Genomic DNA, 25,246 nt, shown 5'->3' with positions numbered 1-25,246 from the left:
GGAAGCAACAGCTTTGGTTGATTGCTCACAAGAAACGTCTGGGTGGCCTTTGGTTCTAAGCTCATCAAAAGACATCTGTATCGGGGAACAAAACTATAGTTTTGAAGTTCTTAACCAGAAGATACAGTTCATCAAGTAATTAAAATGTACTAGGGGAGAAAAGGGCATTTGGTCTGTCATACAAGTTTTACTCTTCAGTTCTCTATAGTACTTGCAGTCCAAATGAGCAGAGGTGGCCACTAGCCATGGGTTGAGCACATGAAAACAACAACAAACTAAACCAAAGCCCAGGATGCACCACCTGCTGTAAGTACGAGGTTGTTGCTCTCCTGGCCACTGGCAGCCATCAGCATAGCCTGGCCACTGGCCCTAGCCTCCTTCCGCCTCCCAGTCTGTTTGAATAGACTTACAACTTGGGCTCTAGAGTACCCTCCAGAGAGTCATTATTGTGAAGCAAAATCCTAGTCTTCAGATGTACTGTGCAAACTTCAGATTGATAGTGCAAAATCAGTCTTCAGATATTAAGAAGGCTGTTTTTAATGGTGGTTGATAGGCTTAACAATTTAGGAAAACTTTTAAAAGCATCATTAAAACATAAAATCTTTAAAGAAAAAAAAAAGGTGGGGGGCGCCTAGGGTGGCTCAGTCGGTTAAGTGACTGCCTTCGGCTCAGGTCATAATCCTGGAGTCCCAGGATCGAGTCCTGCATCAGTCTCCCCACTCACCAAGGAGTCTGCTCCCCTTCTCATGCTTTCTCTCTCAAATAAATAAAATCTTAAAAAAAAAATCATTAAAACAGCCTCATAGTATATCTCTTAAACAGGTTACATTTAGCCCAAATCCCATGCAGAAGGACAGCATGAATTCAGTTTTGAATTGGTTTCTGACTTTCCTTGTATACAGATTGGAGAGCTGTTGTCCTTGTTAGTAAAATTGAGCTCTATCTCCCCACCAGGGTGGGAATGCCAAGAAGCACTAGGAAATGATGTGATAGCCATGTTGCACAAATCCTTCTTCCTGGGCAAGGTGTAGTGTTCCAACAGGAACACTACAGAAGTAAAGTGGTGACAACTGGCAGCAGGGGAAACTGGGATTCCCCAATTTTAACACAAGTGTAGAAGGTCTGCTCATATTTGTACAAATAAGAGCAACAAGCCAAGGGTTGAAGAAAAAACCAAAAGTCTCCACGCTCAATGTGACTATCTTTGGAATTCTTCATTTCATTAAGGTTTTCACAAAATACAAAGCTCAAACGCAATTGTCTACGTCCACCACAAAACAGAATCAAATAAGTGGTTAGCACACAAACATAATGATTTTTTCATTTTAAAAAATATAAATAACAACAATGTTCAAGGTTTTACAGTTTTCTTCTGTGTGTGTTTCTTTTTAAGGCTTTATGTTGCAGACCCTTCATTAGTGAGTTCTTATATCTGTCGTCAGGACACCCTGCCCACAAGCAAGGAAGGCCGCTGTGGATACATTCCTGAGGGTGACACACACTCATCTATGTTGCCTCAGCCTGTTAAAAATTAACCAATCAAACGCCCTCCAAACAGTTCTCACAGTTTCATTAATTTTCCTTCTACTAGAAAATGAGAATAGAAAGGGCTAAGTTCCCAGCAGCATTCAAGCTCTCAGATCAATCACGTAGGGCGAGAAGGAAAAAAAACAAAAAACAAAAAACAAAAAAACAGGCTTTTTCCTGGATAGAATTTTTTCCTTTTATCCAGAAAAACCCCAATGACCCATAGAGTTTAAACGGTGGTTTGCACTGAAACAGTTTTCAGATTAAATAGTGTTGAGAGAAAGGGTGATCTTTTGGTTGGGTCTTTTAGAAGAGGTTAAAGTGGAGAGGTTAATGTCGGGAAAACACCACTTACAGTACACCCCCCAGCAGGAGCCATCTCACTCTCCAGGTCTGGGGGCAGAGCCAGGGCCCCTGCCTTGGGAATGAAATCTGAGGGGAGACTCTCCAGCAGACACTTGACTTGTTCCTGGCCTAGCTTGATCTTGTCGTCCAGCTTTCGCTGCTCAATGAGGAGTGTTGACTTCATTTTCACAAAATGCTGGTAATCCTGGAGTTGCTCCTCTGAGAGGTAGTTGGCCAGGATGTCCAACACCACACGTTCCCTTCGATCCAGGTTCTCCTTGAGCTCTCGGGCATCCTCGTGCTGCCCAGCCAGGACCTTCCTCTTCTCATTGAGAGAGCTCTGCCAAGGCGAAACAAACAGATCAGCAGAGGGCAAGGCAGAGGAAGGAACTGTCTGCAGAGACACCTTTTCCAGGCTGTGAAAAGTACAAGTTTCTATTTCAGTTGTCACTCTAGAGTAAGGAGACAGACTCTTTTTGAAAATCAGTTTATTACCCTTCTGTTGCATGTATATAGATCTCTAACTTGTAAGTCACATGGCAGCTTTAAGAGAGATGACATAAATTGGCTGGGGTAAAAGCTTGACTTGAGGCTTCTAGATTTAAAAGGACAATCAGTAACTCCACTTACATGAAGTACTTAGGGGTTACATGTACCTATATGAGTAGTCAAAAGCATGGAGATACAAAGTAGAATGGTGGTTGACAGCTGCAGGGAAGGGGTGAATGGAGCTGTTTAATGGATATAAAGTTTTAGTTCTGCAAGAAGAAAAAGTTCTTAGAGCTCAGTTGCACAACAATGTGAATATACTTAACACTAATGAACTGAACACTTTAAAATGGCTAAGAAGGCAAATTTTAGGTTATGTGTAGTTTACCATGATAAAAAACTGAAGGGGGTAAAAAAAGACCAATCTTTAAGTTACCTTGAGCATTTACAAGTATTTACATTTATAGCGTTTTTCAAAGTGTGGACCACCGGCAGCAACATCTCCTGGGAATTTGTTAGAAATGCAAATTATTTTATTTTATTTATTTGAGAGAGAGTGAGAGAGAGCATGCACAAGCTGGGGAAGAAGCAGAGGGAGAGAGAGAAGCAGGCTCGATCCCAGGACCCTGGGACCATAGAAATGCAAATTTTTAGGGCCTGTTCCACCTACTGAATATAAAGCTTAGGGCCCAGAAAGCTGTGGTTGAAGCTTTCCAGGTGATTCTTCTGCAGTTGAAGTTTGAGAACCTCTGCCCTGATCCACAAATAACAATGGGAATGTCATATTTCCCATGTCTAAAGAAATCTGTTTCTAGTTTTCGGGCCTCTGAATCTAACATGAGAGAAATTCTATTTAACAATAATGGCAATTTCATATTCTGAGCATTTCTTTTTTTTTTTCCAAAGATTTTATTTATTTGACAGAGGGATAGAGAGAGAGCAAAAGTAGGCAGAGTGGCAGGGAGAGGGAGAAGCAGGCTCTCTGCTGAGCAGGGAGCTGGACATGGGGCTCAATCCCAGGACCCCAGGATCATGACCTGAGCGGAAGGCAGACGCTTAACTGACTGAGCCACCCAGGCGCCCCATATTCTGAGCATTTCTTATACAAACCCAATGGTAAGGTAGCATGTTATCTTTAGGGCTAATTTACTTTATAATAATCTTTAACATGGCTTTTTATGCAACATGTTGACTTACAATGTCATTAAAATTTTTTTTCATTTTATATTTAATCATTTAGACTTTTAAGGCCAAAGTGATTGAGAAACATTAAAATGAAAATCAAGAGGTATATCTTTAATCTTATTTCATATGTAGGCTTATGAAAAGTTCACAGACCATGTGTCTTTACCTTAACTTCCCTTGAGCTAGCCTGTCAGATCTTACATAATAATGCCCAGGGGAAAAGCTACAAAGTTATAGGTTTATCTTACAAATATCTCCATTTTCATGGCTTCCTTCCCCTAATCAGAAAAACACACCAGATGGGGCACCTGGCTGGCTCAATCAGTGCAGCATGCAACTCTTGATTTCAGAGTTGTTAGAGCCCCATGTTGGGTGTAGAGATTGCTTAAGAATAAAATCTTAAAAAAAAAAAAAAAAGGAAAAAGAAAACCCTTAGGGGTGCCTGGGTGGCTCAGTCCGTTAAGTGTCCAATGCTTGGTTTCAGCTCAGGCTCATGTCATGACCTGAGAGTTGTGAGATTGAGCCCTGTGTATGGCTCCACGCTGGTGTGTGGAACCCACTTAAGATTCTCTTTCTCTCCCTCTCCCTCTGCCTGCCACCAGCTGAAGTCTCCCCCTACCCCCTTGCATGCACTTTCTCTCTCTCAAGAACAAAAACCCCTTAGGGATACATGCTCCCCAACGTTTATAGCAGCATTATCTACAATAGCCAAATTATGGAAGCAGCCCAAGTGTCCATCAGTATACACACACCGCATCTTCTTTATCCGTTCATCTATACACACACACACACACACCATGGAATATTAGCCATAAAAAAGAATGAAATCTTGCCATTTGCAATGACATGGATGGAGCTAGAGAGTATTACGCTAAGTGAAACAAGTCAGAGAAAGACAAATACCATGTGATTTCACTCATATGTGGAATTTAAGAAACAAAAAACAAGCAAAGGGAGAAAAAAAGAGGCAAACCAAGAAACAGACTCTTAACTGCAGAGAACAAACTGATGGTCACCAGAGGGGTGGTGGGTGGGGATGGGTCAAATAGGTGATGGGATTAAGGAGTGCACTTGTGATGAGCACCGGGTGATGTATGGAAGTGCTGAATCACTATATTGTACACCTGAAACTAATATTACACTGTATGTTAACTAACTAGAATTTGAATAAAACTAAAAAAAACCCAAAAAACCCTTAGGGACTTAATCTGAATGAAGACACCTTTCAAAATACTGTAGAGAAGTTAAAAAGTGAAAACCTCTTCCTCACCTTTAAAAAAATTATGAAATATTTTACACATTAGAAATGTATAGAGAATAGTAGAATACCTGTGTACCCATCCTTAACTGTGCCAATTCTTAACAGGAGCATTTATCATATTTTCTTCAGATTAAAAACAAAAATTAGAGATTTAGTTGAAGCCTGATACACACTCTCCCATCCCCTCACCCCCCCATGACCTTTATCCTACAATGGCATTTGTTGAGCCACTTATTCTTCCTTCCCTCATTTCTACTTATACTTTCAGTTTAAGATTAATCATTATAAAAACTATGGATGTATTTTGCATGGGAGCATGCACATATTTGTATTCAAGAGTGTGTGTGTTACGTTTAAATGTTGAGCTGAATTAAGTTCTGGAACAGCTCCTTTTCCCCTAACTAAAACTGTACCAGTGTTCCTTCTCTCACATACCTGTGGCATCCATCCCAGTGGCCAAACAGGAAACGAAAATTTAGTTTCTGCTTTCCTCTTCCCCTCATCTAGCACACCTTACTAATTCAAACTCATTCTCTCACTCCCTAGTCTCTATCCCTATGACAACAGCCTAAACGAACAGCCTAACTCCTTCTGGCTAGACTCTTAGCATAAGTCCCACTCCTCCCCGGGCAGATTAGGTTATAAAATTAGTTTATGGCTCTTCCTGGCCTACTGGCTGAAGTCCTATCTATAAGGTATAACCCACAAGGTCTTTGTGACTGTTTTCTGTGCTGGATACTGCTGGGCCCTCCAGATCCACTTCTCAGCCCTGCTCTGTGTCTAAGGAAGCTGAACGGTGCAGGCTGCACCAGCTGGGCTCCCTTCCCTCTGGGCTTGGCCAACAGGAGTCATGGGCAGGAGACGGGAGGGAGGGAGGGAGGGAGGGAGGAAGAAACCTGGGGCCCCTATCTCTGGCTCCTTCCTTGCCAGGTAGTGGGGGCTACATTAGCTCACCAAGGCCTCAGTGCTGTAGGACAGACACAGAGTTCTAATAAGGACTCCCTCCTCCAAGTGATGCTAACCCTGGGAGAATAGGGAGCTTCATTATCTCTTCTTGGTCCTCCTTACTCCTTCCCACACCTTCACTGAACTTTCTCTGCTTACCCCGGTTGATTGAACCCTCTACTTCCTGTGAGTTCCCTGACTATACACTTTTCTATTATTTCCTGTAACTTGAGATTTTTAAAACCAAGCAATCACTCTGTTTTAGACACGCCAATCATATATGTATGGTTCTAGAACATGCCATGGTCTTTCTTGACTTTGTCGATGACATTCCCTCTAAATGGTGAAGCCCTCCCCTCTTAGTCTGTGTAGAATTAAGAAATTCTCCTATACCCTGTTCAAGTGTCACGTGTGCCAAGTCTTTCCTGGGCTCCCACCAACACCTGAGAAGTGTCTCATGGGCTGAATTTGTCGCCGTGTTGCGGCATATTGGATGCACTCGCTGCTTCCACGCTGGTTTTCCTCATTCTGCATTGAGTTCCTTGAGCGCAGGGCCTGCGTTTTAGTCGGTGTTCATCACTAGCATGCACAGCACTGGGTATTTGACAGGCAGGCACTACATTTCCAGATGAGGAAGCTAAGACTCAGCACAGCCTCATGAGGAGCGTACGTGCAGGAAGGGGGTTGCCGCTGCAGAAAGTTCTTGTATGCTCAGTCAGTTTCTTAATACGATCTAGACTTTTTCTATTTGGAAAAAAGACATCTTCCCCTTTAATGTAATGTATAGGAGAAATAATTGGGAAATCCCTCATGGCACTGAAAGAGAGCTGTAGATAGGAGAAGGAGTCAGAAAGCAAAGCTGGGGTGCCTATCACCTTCTAGCATCATATGTAAGTACAATAGTTACAGATGCGTTGATTGTCTGACCTCTCTCGATAAGCTCCCTGCGGGCAGGGATCTGGCTGCTTTGCTCACGGCTGTATCCCATGAGCCCGGTGGCATACATCAGACAGCCAGTGTTTGTGGTAAAGATGAGCAGGTGAAGAATGCTCCGTAACTACAGAATTAAGTTCAACCTAGTGAATAAAACGTGGGGTCTGCAGCAGGACCCCTCCTATCCTGGCTCCATCACGTGCTGGCCTGTTGTGAGGATTCAGTGAGCCCGCAGATAAAGTGTGTAAGCCCACCGTGCCAAGCAAAGACAAAGGACTTGAATGTTATCCAGTGTGGGCACCACTGTTGCTACCTGTCCTCTTCCTTCCAGCAGAGGGCGCAGTGGGGACACGAGGGTGCATCCTCACCGAGGGCCTGCAGCCCCGCACTGCACCGGCAGAGTCCCTGGAGCTTGAGCCCCTGTTCCTGCGCCCTCTCCTCAGTCCCAACAGTTTCTTTGTCCCTCTCTCTTTTTCTAATGTCAACCCCCACCGTGCTGTTGTCTCTTCTTTTTCCTGGGATAGAAAGGAAGGAAAGACATTCTCGCACCTGTGTTTTTACTTCCCTAAGTACTCCCTGAGCCTGAAGTGTCAGCATTACCTCTTAGCATGCAAGATGCCTTCTTCTGTGTTTCCTGGTAACCTATACATTGGACTCTCTGCCCCAAAGAGATCGTAATCTTCTCCAGAGAAGGGATCGTGTTTAATTGCGCCCCTCTGTGTACGTGGCTTCAGAGGGAAAAATTGCTGAACTAAATCGCTAGGCCACCTACCCTTTCTTCGTTACTGGCATCCTCGCTGAGGCCGCTCAGGACGTTCTCCACACGGGCCAGGCGCCCTGAGAGGGAGAGCAGCAGGTTTACCACCTTGTCCAAGTCCCCGATGAACATCTTGTACTTGTCAAACTCATTGGGCTTGCAGAGCTCGCTGATCAAAGCCTCCACCTCTTCCCCCAAGGCATTGTTGAGCTTGATGTCCATCAGCAGACTCCCTTTCGCTTCCTGGAGGGTCTCAAGCTTGTGGGTGAGGCTTCCAATGAGCTCGGCCTGTAATCGCAGAGGAGACACAGCGAAGGTTAGCCAGTGGAGTTGTCAGTGGAAGGAGGACTGACTTCTCCCAGCCACACCCTGTCTTTTCAGGGCGCAGCTGAAGGTCCCCTACTCTGTATGGACTGCCCCCCAACATTAGGCCACAATATTCTTTCCTTTCCCTGACTGTCTACAACTGCCTTTCTCTGAGTCTATGCAGTCCTCACAGGCCAACGCTAGGCTAGACGTCACCTCGTAATGTTTCCCAGTTGTCATACTACATACACCTCCGCCTTCCCAACTGGCTTGTTAACTCACTTTTGAAAGGCTTTTCAAGACATGCTCTCTTTTGATCCTCACTACAGTAACATAGGCAAGTAGGGTAAATATTTCTTGTTTTACAAATAGAGAAGCGAAGAGTCGAAGGAATTAAGGGACTTGCCCAAGCTCAGAGAGCTGAGTTGAATCTTAATGCTAGTTACCATTAACTAGAGCAGTTACTATGTGCCAGAACTTTAGGTGGATTATCTCATTTAGTCATCCCAACAGTCATGCAGTAGATACTATTTTATCCACATACACAAGGTGAAGAAACAGACTTAGGTGAGGTGATGGGCCAAGATGCACGTACCATTAAGTGGGGCTGCCCTGAACTCAAGTCAGCCTGATTTTAGCAACTACCTTGTACGATTTACCCTTGTGAATATTCACTGAGACCTTTATCAGAAGTCAGCCCCATGATCTTTCCACTGCACTCCACGGGCTCCAGTTGCCTGAGCTATATAATTTGCCATCTTTATTGCAAATTTCTATACATATAAACAGTTAAGGAATGAAGTACGGGTCTTAGTGGTTTCAAGTTTGACTACATTTATATTAAATGTCTAGTACTTTGCTATAAGAGAAATTAAACTTTGTGATTTTTAAATTAGTCTTTCGTTTTTCTCTTAGCCTAAGGTAGCCAGATGGAGAAAGGACATAATCTTTTTTTTGGTTAAAACCTATTTCTTTAACCACTAAAATGGTTCCAGCTCAAAAAAAAATTTTTTATGCATATATATAAAACCAAACCACGTGACTTCAATTGGAAACTTGGCAAAAAATGATCACAATTTTTTGATGTTAGACCAAATCTTCATTTTTAGAGGAAGGAAAAGAAAGCAGAAAAATAGAAAAAATTTTGGCTCACAGAACTGAAGGGTCCTGAGGACTTTCTGTACAATTTCTTCATCACCAGAAAATGCAATAATCACAATGATATGGGGAAATATTTATTTCTCCATGATGTGCCCATCTTGAAGCTGGGCCATCAGAGGTACTTCAATCTTCCAGTCTAAGTAAGGTTCATAATGTCCTTGAAATGACCAAATTCTGGCTTTCATGGTGACAGCTTGTCTCCTCGACTTGCCTAATCCCAAAGGCTACGAAATATATTTTCGAAATACGAAAATATTCCCATCTGCTGCACTGTCCCATCATGGCTTATCATCTTTGGCTTTCCTCAAGCTGTTTAGTTAAGACAAAGTCAATCAAGGATAATTTTGGTAGTGCAAAAAGCTGTACAGTCTCTATCACTCCCCAACGGAGGAGTCTGAGCCCAGAAAAATGCAGGCGGGAGAGGATATTGTTTCATTTTCCAAAAAAAACCCCACCAATTCTGGCTGGCAGCTCTCGTATTTGCCTGCTACACAACCAGCTAAGGAGCTTCAGCAAAACACCCAGCAGGGTCTGATGATCCGTTCCTATGAAAAGAAGAGCAAGGAGACTCGGATAGAAAGCAGTAGGAAAAATAAACACTTTGTGCTATTACATCTTCCCACATTCCTGCTGGACAGGGTTAAGAGAAGTCAAACGTCGTTACTGCTGCTTTTCAGATAGACAGAGGCTGACCTCTGCATGAAGTCAGCCCAGGACTTACAGGCTGCGTTTCCTGGGCTCACCACTCTCAGTGTCTCCGGATGGCACCTTCTCAGAGAAAACCAGTTGCACCAAATCCAAAGAAGCAGGTGACTACACAGCAACACTGCTACACTCTAGCCTCACGAAAAGGCCTCTGATTATTCAAATGTTGTGGGATCCATTTCAACCTCATGTCTTGAGCAGTTTCTAGAAAAGTCTTTTAAAGAAACTAAATAGTAGAAAGGAAAGAAGGTAATGGCCTCGTGTTTTTTTCATTCCTAGAACTGTGGCTTCTTTGGAAACTAATACTGTGTCATTGGTTTTGGAACTCAAAGCACTTTTGTTAATAATTTAATTGGGATCGTTAAAAAAAATCCTCATCGTGGCCTTAGAAGCTGATATTTTAAGGGACAGGCGTGCTGATTTTGAATCTGTGAATGAGCAGTGACCGGTTAGGAGAAGTCTGCCCTCACGTGTTGGGCTGGGTTTCTGCTGGACTCAGCTCACCAGCGCTCTCGGGCTCCGATGCAGGCCAGCAGCGCCGAAAGGGTAGCTACCGAGCAAGCATGGCCCGGTGGGCGAGCCCCGGGCCAAGAATGTGACACAGCTGAACTGCAGCCGGGGACCAGGCTCAGCAGTCTAATCCTCCGTCTGTCCTCGGCACCACACCCTGTTTTAGTTCTCAAAGACACCGATGCTGGGCAGAGCCGCAAGCCTCTCTGTACGGGAGCTGATGTGTACACGGGGGCTTCATGGTGTAAGAAGGAATGGAATGAGATCAAAGTGTCTGGGAATGATGCGGGGAGGATCCTGTGGGATGAACCAGTACCCACTCCGTGGCGTTCTGATTTCTGAAAGCTCTTTGCTGGGCTGTAATGTCATGTATGAGCACATATGGCCAGGTTGGGATACGTAAGTTACTGAGCAGTCACATCAGTCACGCCTGGCCCAAATGGTGCATATTTGGATGGCATTTGATTTTTAAAAAAAATTTTCTAAGCCTTTAAATTATGGAAATTTGGCTTCAAAAAATGCAGTTAAAAGGGATGTGAGTAACTGAAGGCAACAAGGGAAAGTTGGCTGTACCAAACAACCATTTCTCTGCCAGGCAGACCTCTTCAAAAAAAAACAAACCAAAAAACAAAACCCTACCAACTCCTATCTACAGAATTCGCTGTGGCAGAGACAATAGAGGTCTTTTTGGCGGGGTTTGTTTTAGTAACATACTAGTCCCTCAGGAGCTACTTAATTTGCAAGATCATTGACATTTATTCCCTTAACTTCTCAACGGGTGTAAACTGTTAGCATGGTCACCCCGTGTGAGATGCTATTTATAAAGGTTCTTTCTCTAAATATAGTTTAACAGACCCTCCCTTCCCACCTCACCATCTGTTTGCAGCAACCCTGCTGGGCCCCTTCCCGCCTCTTCACTGCTCCAGGAGTCAGGAGCAGAGGCTCTGACAGAAAACTCACCCTCGGGCAAGCTACCTGACCTTTTGGGCCTCCGCTTTCTCACTCAGAGCAAGGGGATAATAATACCTGCCTAAAGCTAATAATGTTTAAATATTAAGCTTTTTCTCTGTGCCAGGCACTATTTAAGTGTTCTATTCGATTACTACTCACAACAACCCGATGAGCTAGGTACTATTATTATCCTGGTTTTACTAATGAGGAAAGTAAGGTGGACAGAGGTTAGTTAACTTGCCAGAGCCAGACGACCTGGCTTTTTGATCACTACCTTAGTTTATAGGAATGTTATGAGGCTCAGGTCAGGCTTTTTGATCACTACCTTAAAATAGTTTATAGGAATGTTATGAGGCTCAAATACAATAAAGCTTGCGCAAGCATTCCGGGAAATAGAAAAGTATTGTACACGTGTTTGCGTTATTACTACTTTTTGTGCTATCATTGATCCGGCAACAGGCTGAACAACACACACCACTCGTTGAGGGCGACCCCTGCAGGGGAATACTAAGCTTCTCCCCTGCATGGCGACGCCACTTTGCCTTCTGCTCAAGGACTTGGGCTGACAGCGTGGCCAATCACAGCACTACTAAAACGGCTGGCCTCTGCCGGCGGACCGTCTTCATCTCAAGTAAGAGTAATTCGGGACTCCTAGCCCCGTGGCTGGCGTTTGGGGGCAGAGTGGAGTTCAGGCTCCTGCTAGTAAAAATGAGAAGGATAAAGGTATTTCAGCCATAGGCTTTGTTGTTGTTTCTTTGGTTTTAAATGGAAGAGGATCTAGGCAGTAGCACATGGTTGTTTTCTCAGCCGAATTTCATCCAAGAGAGAAAAGTCAGGGGTGATTTTTGTCCCAGTGACAGAAATGGGATCAAACCTCCACCCCCTGCTGGGTGACCTGAGCAAAACAGAAAGATCCTGGGGACTCAACTGCCATTTCAAATGTTCTCTGGCACATTCTCTGTCAAGAGTGGTTCTTTATCATTCATTTCCTCTCAGGAGGGCTTGTGATCAGAAAGCTGATCTATTACTCAGCATGGTCTCTTGGTTCTGGGTATCAGGAATCTCTGACACACAAGAAACAATATTGAATTTCTTTAAATTCAACTAAGCCCATCATCCTCCTTCCCTAAAGGACCTCCCTGTTCCAGTTAGGACAGCCATGTAGGCCAGGAACTCGAGAGGCAGCCTTGACCCTCTTCTCTCTACCATGCTCCACGTCTAATCTGTCCCCAGGTTCTGTCCACTTGGCTCCCCCCACCCCCTTTTTAAAAACCCATCTGTTTCTCACGGCTCGTATTGCAACTGCCCTTACACAGGTATCCTCACTTTCCTGTAACGGCCTCCCAACGACCACCTCATCCTCCGGTCTACCTCCACAGTGGCCAGAGACTGTTCTAAAATGCAAATCTGCCACAGCTGTCTCCCTCCTGGTACGTCCTGGGGAGGGGGAAGAGCGAACAACTCGTGACCTTGGCCAAGATGGCATACACCCACTGCAGCCTCCCTCCCCATTTGGCACAACTAACATCCCTGGACTCTGAAGGGGGCTCTGTCAAGTTAAGTATGGCAGTGTGTAGGGGCAGGGAGCCAAATGTGAAGTATGACCGAGAGCGGGGGTTCATTTCCTGCCTCCCCCTTTGATGCTCTGACCGGTGCAGAATTGCACGCAGGGTGTGGCAGCACAACTCTGAGAAAAGCCCTGCCTTTAAAACAAGAAGACCAGAAAAGGGGCCTCTGTGAGGTCAAGAATGTGGGGAAAATCCTGTTTGAACCGTCCCTTTTTTCTTCCCCTGGCCCTGGTTCCCAAGAGTAGCTCCCGTCCCCGAGCTGCACTCTGCAGTGATGGCGCAGGCACTGAAAACCGCAGGAGAAAAACCCTTCTTTCTGGTCAGAGGCACTGGCCTGAAGAGTGTCAGGGGAATGCCTACTATTTCTTCTTTCTCTTTTATTGAGGGTGGTCCCGGTCATGCAGAACAGAACAGCACGGGCTGCTATAATCAGGAGAACTTGTCTTTCCAGCCAGAGGCCCAGGCAGAGAGGCCGCTGGGAGCCAGAGAATGTGGGGAAAAATACTGAATAGGCGAGATCTGGAAAGAAGATCCCCGAATTCTATATATGAACTGACATAAGGCCTAGGCTCAGACTCAAGCTGCACGTGTGTAGGACAGAACCAAAGCAGCACAGCAAAGGCTTTGAGAACTGAACTATGATTGATAGAAGCAACTACCCAAGTCCCAGACTAACCTCTGAATGGTGCATATTTGGGGACAGACCTGTACAATACAGCAAAGGCTCTGAAAACAGAAATGACATTGGAATCTGTACCCAAAGGTGGGACGGAACTTGTACTCTGAAGCTAAATAGTCTGCCTGCTAAAACGAAAACAAAAAAATCCACATTCTTTAGAGGATTTTAACAGAACTCAGAGTCTCACAACATAATACCCCAAATGTTCACAATACAATACAAAATTACCCAATATAAAAAACAAAAACCACAAACCGTAAAACCGTGAGCAGTTCCCAGGGGAAGACCATTAACTGGTGCTAACCCTGAGAGAACCCCAATGCTGGGATTACCAAGGCCCTTAAAATAGCTTTTATAACTTTTCTCCATGGTAAAAGAAACACCCTTGGAATGAAGACATAAGTTGTTGGCAAAGAAATAGACACTACAAAAAACTAACTGAATGGGGACTACCTGGGTGGCTCAGTCGGTCAAACATCCGACTCTTGATTTCAGCTCAGGTCATGATCTCAGGGTCATGAGATTGAGCCCCGTGTCAGGCTCTCTGCTCAGCACAGAATCTGCTTTGATTCTCTCTCTCCCTGTCCCTCTGGCCCTCCACCCCCTCATTCTCGCTCTCTCTCAAATAAATAAAATCTAAAACAAAAAACCTAACTGAATGGAAAATTTCTAACTAAAAACTATATTTGAAATTAAGAAAATCACTGGCAGAATGAAGACAGACCTATAGAAATGATCCAATCTGAACAGAGCTTCAGGGACTTGTGGGGCAATATCGAAAGGTCTAATATTTGTAGTACTCAAGTCCCAAAAGGAGAAGAGAGATTAGTGCATAAAAAATATTTGAAGACATAACGGCTGAGAACTTCCTGAATTTGGTGAAAGACATAAATTTACAGAATCAAGAAGTTAGTAAGTGCCAAATAGGAGAAACCAAAGAAAATCAGGCCCACACGATCATAATGAAATAGCTGAAAATGAAAGAGAAAAAAAATTTTGAAAGCAGCCAGAGAAAAACAACACATGGCATATAGGAGAAACAATACTTAAATGACTGTGCATTTCTCATCAGAAACCATGGGAGCAAGAAAGTGGAACAACAATTTTAAAGTGCTAAAAGAGAAAGAACAGTCAACCTAGAATCCCATATTCAGTGAGGATATCCTTCAGGAATGGCAGCAGAATAAAGACATTCTTAGATGAAGAATTAGGCTAAGAGAAACTGTCACCAGCAGACCCTATTTTAAAAGAAATGCTGAAGCAAATCTTTCAGGCTGGAAGACAGAAAGACCACAGAGAAATCTGGAACTTGAGGAATGAAGAAGAGCAACAGAAATGGGCAGCTGAGAGCCCATCTGGGTCGCTAATGATCTCTTGGGGAAAGCCAATTAATTCTGAGAAACAACAGATTCTTTTTGCCTTTGGAAATATTCCATTAAGTCTCTAAGCCAAAGCCTTTTGGCCTTCAGAATAAAGAATCATGGGATCTGTTGAAGCAAATTTTTGCCTATTAGATATGGCAGGGTTAGGCAAATAATTTAAAATTCTAGTTATTAGACTGTCTTTAGTTATGTTCAGACAGAAGTTCAGACAATGAAAGGGTTTCATACCTTAATGCTTACATTTACTTGGAACATTATAATCCATCATCTGTGATGTATACATAAAAATATGTTAACGCAGAATTGATCTCAAAGGCTAATTTCAATTTTTAAAAATATTTATTAATAAATTGGGACTCTAGTTTCCACAGACTCTTGGTGAATTTCATGCCTAGAAGTATATCTCAGGTTATTAATAACTTTAAATATTAGGTAATAAACTATTACTTTGTGAAAGTTAGCAGATGGCTATACTCTGCCTTGGAACAATCTTGACCCAGCATCAGTTTTTAAAATCACCCTTAGGAAAGTTTGTTGTGTATCAGGAAGGGAACTGCATTTTCAACTCTCTGCTGAGAATACTAATAGATGCCTTCCACAACATTGTTTAAAACTCACATATTTTCTGTTTCCAAATCAGATATGTAAATGCAAGTGACACCAGTGAAAATTCTGTCACACATGAATAAGCTTGTAGTTCATTAAAAAAATCTCCCAGGGTCTTCTACTGCCCAACAGTAAGATCCAAACTCTTCAGCCTTTTACACAGAGCCCCATGTGACCTCCATGACCTTCTGGCCCCTGTGGAGCCTCCCAGCCTCATCGTCTGGGATTCGTCGCCTTCCTTTGTGATCCTCTAAATTTGGTAATTTCTGACTGAGGCACGGGCCTTTTTGTTTTATATCACAAAATATCAAACTTCTGGCAAAAGCTTTCTTCAGTGTACACACGCTCCCTGTGTTTTTCCAGGTCTTTTTCTAGGCCAGGCCTTTGTCTTGCATGCCTTGTCTCCTCCTCTTGCCCTGACTCATTCTGATGACATCAGTGTAAAATGTGGCAATACAGGTGTGAGAGCAGTTTTGTGGAAATAACGATAATACGGCACTATGAAAAACACGGCCCCCGCGTAACAAGAAGTGCTCGGTTCATGGTACCTGCTGCTACTTCCTGTGAGTTTTCATCCTCTGTGCCTTTATATTCTTGGTCTAAAAATACTTTTGCCACATAATCATCAGAGTGAGAGGCTGATAATAAAGTGATGGAAACACTTTTTTTTTTTTAAGCAATGAGTAATTTGTCCCACTGCTACTGTAAAATAGGGTATGTCTACATGTAAAAAAAACCAAAACAAAAACCTGTCAAATATTCAGTGAAAGGGGTCATGACAACCTGGTACCTGTAATGGTCTTTATAGAGCTCCCTCTTTGGGATAAATATGGAGAGACCAGAGCAGGTGGGTTTTTTTTCCCGACCAGAGGACCCGTTAAATGGGGGCATTTGGCGGCACTGAAGTAAGGGACGTGCCAGAAGGTGCCACGAGGTAGGTGTTCACACAGGAAAACCTTGGGCTGGGAGAGTGTGTCACTAGAGTGGCCCATCAGTGTGTCAGCCATATGCTCGGGGGCCCGCGGAGCCAGAGGACCTAGAGCAGTGGGAAGGGAGGAATCCCCCTGATGGAGGGGCTTCCAAAATCCCTAAATCCTCCTGCCCCATGACTCCCTGCTCCACAGGTCTATATCCTGTGGTCTCAACCCACACCGAAACCAGAGAACTTAGGACACAGAGAGTAAATGAAATAGAATCACATAAGAAAGCTGCTCCTGAAATTGGTACCACTGAGAACCACTTACATTCCAAGCTCAGCAAGAGACAAGCTTTAACAAAGAGTCCTTTTTCAGCATGCAGGCCTGACCCTGACTCATATGGAGAGCTGAAAGCAGAGGGGCAGGCGGCCCCTCTGGGGCTGTAGGGAAAGTGGAATGGCGAGCACTTTCTCCCCTGCAGGCACCGTGGGGCTCAGATCTCCAGGGTATGCGGGAAGACAGGCGGCATCACGGGCATTTGTAAAATGCTTTACATTTAAAATTTCTGTGGCAGTATCAACTGCTAACAGCTAAATTCCAATAGTGCTTCCAGGCTCTTTCCTGGGGTATTGCAGAGAGCGCTGGGGAACCTAAAGATTAACGTTACCTCTTCTCACAAGTGTCTTTTGACAATCGCTCTTTTCCCTTAAAGTTTCTACGTTTTCTGGTTTCCATGGTCCTTCTGACCATGAAACATGAAAGGAAAATGACCCCGACCATGGGCTTTGGCTGGTCAGCTCTGAGAAGAGTGTTGGGGTGTCTCTGTGTTGGATTAAGAGGCAGGGAACCTGGGTTTTAGTCTCAGCTATGTGAGTTTCAGGCAGTAACCTTGACTTTTGTCATCTGTAAAACTGAAAATGACAGGAAAGCTGTGAGAAATCACTGAGTGCCAAGAAGTTGAGGGTCCAGTGACGGTACGGGCAGGACTGGTGATGTGATAGGCCCTTCTCACTCTCCTGCCCTAAGGGGCCAGTAGCCTTGCTAGGACCTTGACTCTCTTTTTGGGGAGAACACAGGCCCCAGTTCTTCCTTTACCTTCTTTTCATTGACATCCACCGGCTCCTCTCCCTCGTTGGCCTCTTCTGGCATATCTTTGATCTTGTTCAGAAGTTCGGCCTTGGGAGCAGACACACTGTAGTAGGCAGGGCAGGTGACCAACATGCCCACTGCTTCCTTGTCTTCACTCCTGCACCATAAAGAACAAAGTTCATAGCACATTCCAGAAGCTTCATGTCACTGCCTGCCTGTCCATTCAGAAACGTGTAAAAAGTTCTATCCAGTCCCTTCCCAGAGATCAGGATGAATAAACATTTACGAAGGAGTGACTACTCTGCATAGGGCTCTTCATTCAGGCAGACCTGGGCTGGAAAACGCCAAAGGCAGTACCATGGAAGAAGCCTGGCAGTCAGGCTTGTGGATCTGCCAGTTGACTCTGGGCGAGTCATTTAACCTCCCTGCGGGTTTCTCCTTCTGTGATAAATATAAGGATGGTGTTGACTCCCTATTTCACAGACCACGGGGGAGCTGTGACTCCATGACTGTGAAGGTATTTCCAAGGTGCTGCACACATCTCAGATTGCAGGTTGTTACCTAGTCTTCCAGGGCCACCATAATCTTCCTGACGCCTGCTCTAATTGCTGCCTGGACACTTACCACTTTTCCGTCTCATGTAAGCATGATACGCCAGATGAGCCTAAGAGACCTAGAGCCTGCTGGTCAGTGAGGACAAGATGTGAAGTCGACTCCTTAGTTACACAGCAGGGGTTTCGAGAGTTTGGAGAACAAACCAGGAATTGAGAAACCCAGTATCTAGTGTTCTCTGTTTTACTGTAACCAAGCTGTCTCTGAGTATAGGTCAGATGCTACCAGTTGAAGAAATGACGCTGTGGAAGTGGGTTAGGTTCTCTGGGAGAGGTATTTCAATCTGGTGACTTTATTTAACACCTAGGCCACCGTTTTACTGAGGAATAAAGAACCATACACACACAAAAAAGTCATTTTTACTAGTTTCCTCCTTGCTAGGACTATTCTTCTAAGCAATATAGTTTAATGATAAATGTTCTAAGCAACATTTAATTCAGTTAATTGAAGAAACTGGAAAAGGTCTTTTGATATGCTTTTCCCCCAGATATATTCATTGCATTACAAATTGGCTTCTCAGGCATTTAATTAACTACCCCTCACAAAGGCTCTTTGCCGAGTCTCACGCACAACAGGGCAATGCTCCTTTCCACCAGAAGATGGCACATGCCACCCTTTTGAAATTTCTCCAGAAGGTCTCTGCAGCAAAAGTTACATGACCATTTCACTTCTAAATTGACTGAGAGAACGCAAGTTCTCAGTGATAATGCTAGGAAATGCTTTGCTAAGGATGTATTTGTAAGTTCCTTTGGACTTTCTAAAGCAAGTGGTCAGAGAACAGAATGAATGGAAGCTCCTAACTTTGATCTACTACAAACACCCATAGTTAAGTGACTGGCACACCCACAGAGACACATCTTTGGGACCCTCATGGAACCCAGTGGCCTGCCCTGCACATTGTAGGAACTCAGTAAATGTTTGCTAAACACATGACCCTGGATAAATCACTTCACCTCAGTTAGTCTCTGCCAAGTCTGAAGAAGGGGATGGATATGGGGATGGTTCAGGCCTCATATTAGGAGAGTCTCCAACAAACATTCAAAGAGCTCATAAGGACTCCATAACTCTTTCCTTTCTCCCCCTCCCGCAAATCAAAACATAGTATTCCTGTTAGTAATTTAGTTAGGATTAGTTGGAAATTTCTAAAAGGCAAGACCGAATTTAGATGAAATGCTGTTTTTATTTAGTCTAGAAGCCACTAACTGTGGAGTTCCAGTCCATCAATCCACATAGCTTTCACTGAAAATTAAAAAGAAAACAAAAACCACCCTAAACCTTTCCCACAGTCATCCTTTAAGGAAATCAAACATGCAAGAAAATACTGCAATAACCCAGGAGAAAGCAGAAGAATGGCAAATACAGAAGGCTCACCCCGGTGCCTGGGGTCTGGGACGCATCACACCACAGTAAACACACGCTCAGGGCGGCTTCAGGAGCAGAGGCTCACCAGCTGAACAAAACCATAAGAGCGCGCCCACATTCTGGTCTTTCTTGCTGTTCAGGATGAAGCGAACATCCATCCTAACTCTTGAAAGGTGGATGGATGTCAGTGTAGTAAATAAACCCATTTGTCTAGGCTTCATCCTTCTTACACTCTGTGCTCACCTCTGCCTTGCGGAGGCCTCTGATGGGCTCACTCCCCCTGCCTCTCTCCGCACAGACCCCTGGGGGGCTCTCTATCAAGGTGACTCTGACAGAGAATGGGCAGTTGCTTGCTTACTGAGTTGGGGGCACTGTAAAATCATTAAGAGAGCGGGCACGGTCATAGTGCCGAGTTCAAATCCAGATGCCACCACTCTCACATGTTCTAGGACTTTGGTCGGGCATGGTCTTAATTTCTCTGTGCTTCAGTTTGCTCACTTGTAAAAGGGAGATACAATTGGTAGCTATGTCAGGAGGTTCTTGTGAAGACTAAATGAAATAATGTTTATATAAAAAATTAATACAATGATTAACACAAAGAATGTGAACAATATTAACGGTATTAATGGCACTTGTCACCACTATTAATATTTTTGTTGTTGGGCAAGTGCCTGGTAACTCAAGGGCGGTCAGTCCCACGTCCTACTCCTCAGAGCCATTCTCCTAAGACTGAGATGGAGTGTCACTTTTGGGTTGGAATCTCTGGAGGCAGGAAAACATCAGGTAAGTTGTCCTAGACTTACCCCCCCCCCCCCCCCATGGAAGGAGTTTAAATGTAAGTCTCTTTGTGGGCATTGCCAGGGACTTACCTCTTGCCTTCATATTCTGCACAGTTGACAGTTCTCTGCATGGCCTTTCTCTTTATGCTGTTCTCCTTCAGCAAGTTAACATCTCGGGGAAACAAACCTTCCATCAGGTCCATAGTTGTCTTCATTCTGGAGTCTGGATCCAAAATGTCTGCTAGAGATTTGTCCTGGTGGACAATTTCCTTGGCCAGAGCCTCTGTCCTGATGTCTTCTGAGGTCTTCTGAGGGCCAGAACTGACATTCTTTTCTAAACCCTGAGTCCCACAGACTGGGTCATGGATGGGAGGTGGCTGCCCGGGGCTTGGCTGCTTGCCAAGAGCCCCATCAAGTTGGGGCAGAGCACCCATGCTGGAAGGTGGGTTGGTCTCGTTGGCCTCTGAAACCTTGATTGAAGTTTGGGATCTGGAAGCCGGTATCTGACTACCAACTAAATGGACTGTACCGGGAATGGGCCTTTCCTTGGCAACTGTCACCTTGGCAAATTTGCTGGAGCTGCTAGGGATATTAAAAAAGAGAGGGTAAGAGAGGAGTCAGCTGAAAGGTAGGAAGACTAGGGGGAAGTTTTCCACATCAGGGCTGTGGCTTCTCACATGAGGAATGGTAGGGACAAGGTAGTCCTCTGAGGTTATCATTCCCCCCAAACTGCAGGGTCCTAAAGGGCGTTCTCCTCAGCCCAGCAGTTGGTCACAGGGAAGCTGTGTGACTTTTTAAGGGGGATGGATCTAGTAGGAATTCAGCTTTGATGAATGTGGCAGTGAGATTCCAGAGCTTTCTGAAAGGTCCAGGGGAACAGAGGGCAGGGGTGGTACATCATTCCTGTGGTGTTTAGAGGGGGTTACCACAGAGGCATTGTGTTCTTCTGGGGTTCAGAGATCACTTGTCCCGGGGACTATTTGTTGGGAAGGGCTTCTACCCATTCTCTTGGCTTTCACAAGGCTTTCCCTACACATTAACTGACCGCTCTATTCTTTTTTTTTTTTTTTTTTTTAAAGATTTTATTTATTTATTTGAGAGAGAGAGAATGAGAGACAGAGAGCATGAGAGGGAGGAGGGTCAGAGGGAGAAGCAGACTCCCTGCCGAGCAGGGAGCCCGATGCGGGACTCGATCCTGGGACTCCAGGATCATGACCTGAGCCGAAGGCAGTTGCTTAACCAACTGAGCCACCCAGGCGCCCTGACCGCTCTATTCTTTATCCTTTCTGATGGACATGGCGTGACTTTGATAAGAAAGCTGACCATAGCCTGTCCATGGTCCAGCCTCTTTTTCTTTTGAGTGAGGCTGCCTCTAGGCTAATCTATACGTCTCTCTCTCCCTACACACACACACACACACACACCACACCACACACCACACCACACCACACACTGATTCAGAACTCAAGCAGGGAAGAGGCATGTTATTTACTTGGACCCTTTGAATTTATCCTGTCCATAGAGTGAACTATGCCTTTTGGGCTTTGGTGTTCATTGTCAGTACTCTTGTTCCTTTGTTCCCAGTGCTAGTCTTGGGTACTACGGTAACGACCAGCCAAGGTAAACAAATGAAACCGTTCTGCTAGTTTCATGACTTAACTGTATAGAAAATCTCCACACCAGGGCTCTCCAGTGGCCAATGGAAGGAGGATCTGGGGAGTGTGCAGTGTGAAAATCTCTCACAAGAGGGCCATCCTTTCCTTCCTCAGCTGGGGGGCTTGCCCTACACAGAGTCTGCCCACTTTACCTGGTACAGGGCTCCTTGTAATCCTCACTGACCAGCTCTGCCTCATACATAGCTTGGGGAGGAGGTGGAGGGAAGTCGTCCAAGCTATTCACAGGTGTGTCCTGGCTCAGTGGAGGCGGTGGGGGTGGGGGCAGGTCAAATGTAGGACTGGAAGTGGCATTGGGGTACAAGTCCTTCACAAACACTTCATCATCAATGTCCTCCCGAGGTGGTGGGGAGGCCTGCAGGACTGACTCAGATATTCGGAGGGAGAGCCTCCCTGGAGTGCTTGGGGTCCCAAGAGGCGTGTCCTCCAGAGTGCTGCTTGAAGGAGCCTGCCGTGTTTTGTAGTGCTTCGGGTTTGCAAACTCAGGTGACGAAGAGTCCTCAGGGAGGCTGTCCTCTCTGACTGCGTGGGCCCACTTCACCCGAGGCGGGGCAGGCCGCTGAGGCAGCGAGACCCGCCTCCTTGTTGCCTCTTCCATCCCATGTTCTGGGCTGTTGGGCTCATGGCCTCTTGGACTGGCAGGCTGGACGAGGCTGTGACCGTCACTTCTGTGGGTCACTGCTTGGGTGTGGGGTGGAAGAGGCTGTTGCCCCATCGGACCATCCCTTCCAGTCGGCTGATCGGTTGCAGCCTGAGAGCTCAAGGGTGCAGGGGAAGGCAGAGCGGAGCCGAGTGGGGTCAAGGGTGCAGCCCTGCTGTCTGTGAGGTGCCCTGGCATTCCTGTGGGGAGCAGCCCAGGGCAAGGCATTGTTCTGCTAGCCTGCCTGTGAGGGTCCAGGGGTCCAGGACATTTGCTGGGGACAGAGGCACCACCAACTGCTTTGCAGCCTGGACCACCCCAACGAGGGCTGGGATGGTGTTTGAGCAACAGCATGTCCTCATGGCCTCTTTCTGAACAACTGAATGACCTGGAGCAGGATACAAACACAGGGTTATGGCTCAGAAGAAAGGGGCAGATACTGAACCCAGAGTTCATTACACAGATGGGAAAGCATTTAGGGAAAAGGATTCCAGAGAAGCTGCACACAGGCTGCTCATACAGGAGAACCGAGTTTTAAAAAGATGCCAAACAGGCGTAAACTCCTACAGGAAAATGTCAAATGGTAGACCTGGGGCCACAGGGCATTTCCTATTATTAGCTCGCTCTCACTGCTCACCGCCCCCCCCCCCCCCCGCCCCCAGCACACATATCCTGGCTTTGCAGGGCAGACTTCAGGATATAAAAGGAAACAGGTACATTTCTTCAGCCCCTTTTAGGACTACTTTGGGAAAAGAGTGCTGCCTTATTCTCTCCCAGTGTGATCCCCATGGGAGAGGTCTGTTTGGAAAGCATCAGCGAGGGCTGCTGAATCTGAAGGATTTACCATTTTCCCTTAGTCTCCTAGTGTTTTCATTTTTTAGAATGGAAAGTAAGAAGGAGGGGGAGAGTCTCACCCAAGGAGTTAATAAGCAATTATCTCTGGAGAGAGAGATTGATCATAAGGAGCAAATAGGGTATATGGTGATTTAAACCCCTGTCCTCTACCTTGGCTCTGAGGACAAACCCAACAATTTCCAATACTTTTGTTACTATGTTCTAAAGGACAACAGAAATCCGCAGCACTGCCTGCTACCCTGCAAGTTAATGTGAGCACAGAACCAACCTCCAGCAAACCCATCCTAATTTGAAAATTCCACATTTGGAGCTCCCTGACTGGTATGCAAGTGAATCTGGAGAGCAGATGGAACTTTTCATTTTGCAGATCTGAGTCCTGAGGGAGCTGTGGTTCAGTCCCCGGGCAGAGCCCCAGCACAGGCCTGCATAAAACCGTCCAAGCACCAGGCAAGGGTAATGCGGCATATGGAAGGGAAAGACGGCAAAGAACCAAATTAGCTTTTCTCGTGATGTTATTTTTTCTGTATTATACATGCAGATGGTTAAGGGGCCCATCTCTCTCAGATGCAAACTTGCCCTTCCTCTGAAATATCCTTTTCATGTAGAGGCGGTTTCTTTACCAGGAACCTCTCAATATCTAAGATTGGCTACTCTGTACTTCTTGGTGGGTTCCCAAATGGGTGAACTGAAAATCCAAAGGCAGGGGACCTGCTGGGTGCTTTCCTTCCGTATTCACTTTGGTATCCTCAGTACTTGGTACAAAGTACCCTCTCAGTAAATGTCTGCTGAACAAGCAATGTCTCTGCCCAATTGCTGTTTAGACTAGGATATAAACTATTCTTTAAACTCAGCATCCTCTAATTGGACATGGAATAACTGGAATCTGTTTTAATGACTAACTTGGGTACCTTCATTTTATTATATTTGTATCTTGAGGCTTTTTTAAAAGGAGAGACATCGCTAAAAACCAAAATAATTATTTATCCTTTATTTAAAATAAAGCCCAAATAAATGTTGATATATTTTTAGTTTTTGTTTAATCTTCTTAGTTTATAAGAACCATACTTAAATTGGGTATTCTTGAAGGTAATATTTGAGTTAAATGCTTAGCCTGATTGAGAATGCATCTCCTTGGTGATTGTATTTTTTCAAGAACAAAGGATAGGGTAAAAGATTTTGTTTGAGTGTCTTTTATTTTTATTATTTTTTAAAGATTTTATTTATTTGTCAGAGCAAGCACACAAGCAGGGGGAGTGGCAGGCAGAGGGAGAGGCAGGCTTCCCGCTGAGCAGGGAGCCCAATGTGGGACTCGATCCCAGGACCCTGGGTTCATGAACTGAACCGAAGACAGATGCTTAACCGACTGAGCCACCGAGCCATCCTTGAGTCTCTTTTATACTAGGGTGTGAGAGGCAAACAGCTGTTGATAGGTATCTAGGAATCCTAACATTCAAGAATGGAGTTTGAAAGCATTTAGTCTCATTTTTTTTCTTCATAGCTTTTTTTTAAAATGTGATAAACACATAAAATTTACTACTCTATTTTTTAAATGTTTGGTTCAGTAGTGTTAAGAATATCCATATTGTTGTGCAACAGATCTCCAGAACTCTCTCTTCTTGTAAATCTGAAACACTATACCTACTAAGTAACAACTCCTCCCAGCCCTTATCACCTCTACTTCCTGTTTCTATGGATTTGACTACTTTAAGATGCCTTATATAAGTGGAATTAGAGTATTTGTCTTATTGTCTCTGATGTATTTCACTTAGCATGATGTCCTCAAGGTTCATCCATATTGTAGCATGTGCCAGAATTCCCCTTTTAAGACTAAATAATACTCTATTATATGAATGTACCACATTTTTAAAATCTATTGATGGACATTTGTGTTGCTTTCACTTCTTTACTATTGTGAGTAGTGATGCTATGAACATGGGTATGAAAATACCTCTTTGAGACATTGCTTTCAACTCTTCCCGATATAGACTCAGAAGTGGGACTGCTAAGGG

The 25,246-nt window shown here is 44.8% G+C and overlaps 1 protein-coding gene across 5 annotated transcripts in view; it reads right to left on the bottom strand.

Moving 5' to 3' along the window:
* Positions 1-745: 745 nt before the first annotated feature.
* SHROOM3 (shroom family member 3) overlaps positions 746-25,246 on the bottom strand; it is a 295,746-nt gene continuing 271,245 nt past the window's right edge. For 4 of the 5 annotated variants that reach the window (XM_032400576.1, XM_032400577.1, XM_032400580.1 and 1 more), the window contains 5 exons: positions 21,877-22,770; positions 20,160-20,651; positions 17,323-17,473; positions 7,458-7,730; positions 746-2,212 (listed from right to left, as the gene is read on the bottom strand). In XM_032400576.1, the coding sequence (XP_032256467.1) occupies positions 1,844-2,212; positions 7,458-7,730; positions 17,323-17,473; positions 20,160-20,651; positions 21,877-22,770 (2,179 nt within the window). In that variant the 3' untranslated portion in view covers positions 746-1,843. The remainder of the gene's footprint in view (positions 2,213-7,457; positions 7,731-17,322; positions 17,474-20,159; positions 20,652-21,876; positions 22,771-25,246) is intronic. The other variant, XM_032400578.1, reaches the window with a different exon arrangement.

The sequence above is a fragment of the Phoca vitulina genome, unplaced genomic scaffold (assembly GCF_004348235.1).
Source record: "Phoca vitulina isolate PV1807 unplaced genomic scaffold, GSC_HSeal_1.0 scaffold3, whole genome shotgun sequence".
In the NCBI taxonomy this organism is placed as follows: domain Eukaryota; kingdom Metazoa; phylum Chordata; class Mammalia; order Carnivora; family Phocidae; genus Phoca; species Phoca vitulina.
This window is presented reverse-complemented; position numbering and strand designations above follow the sequence as displayed.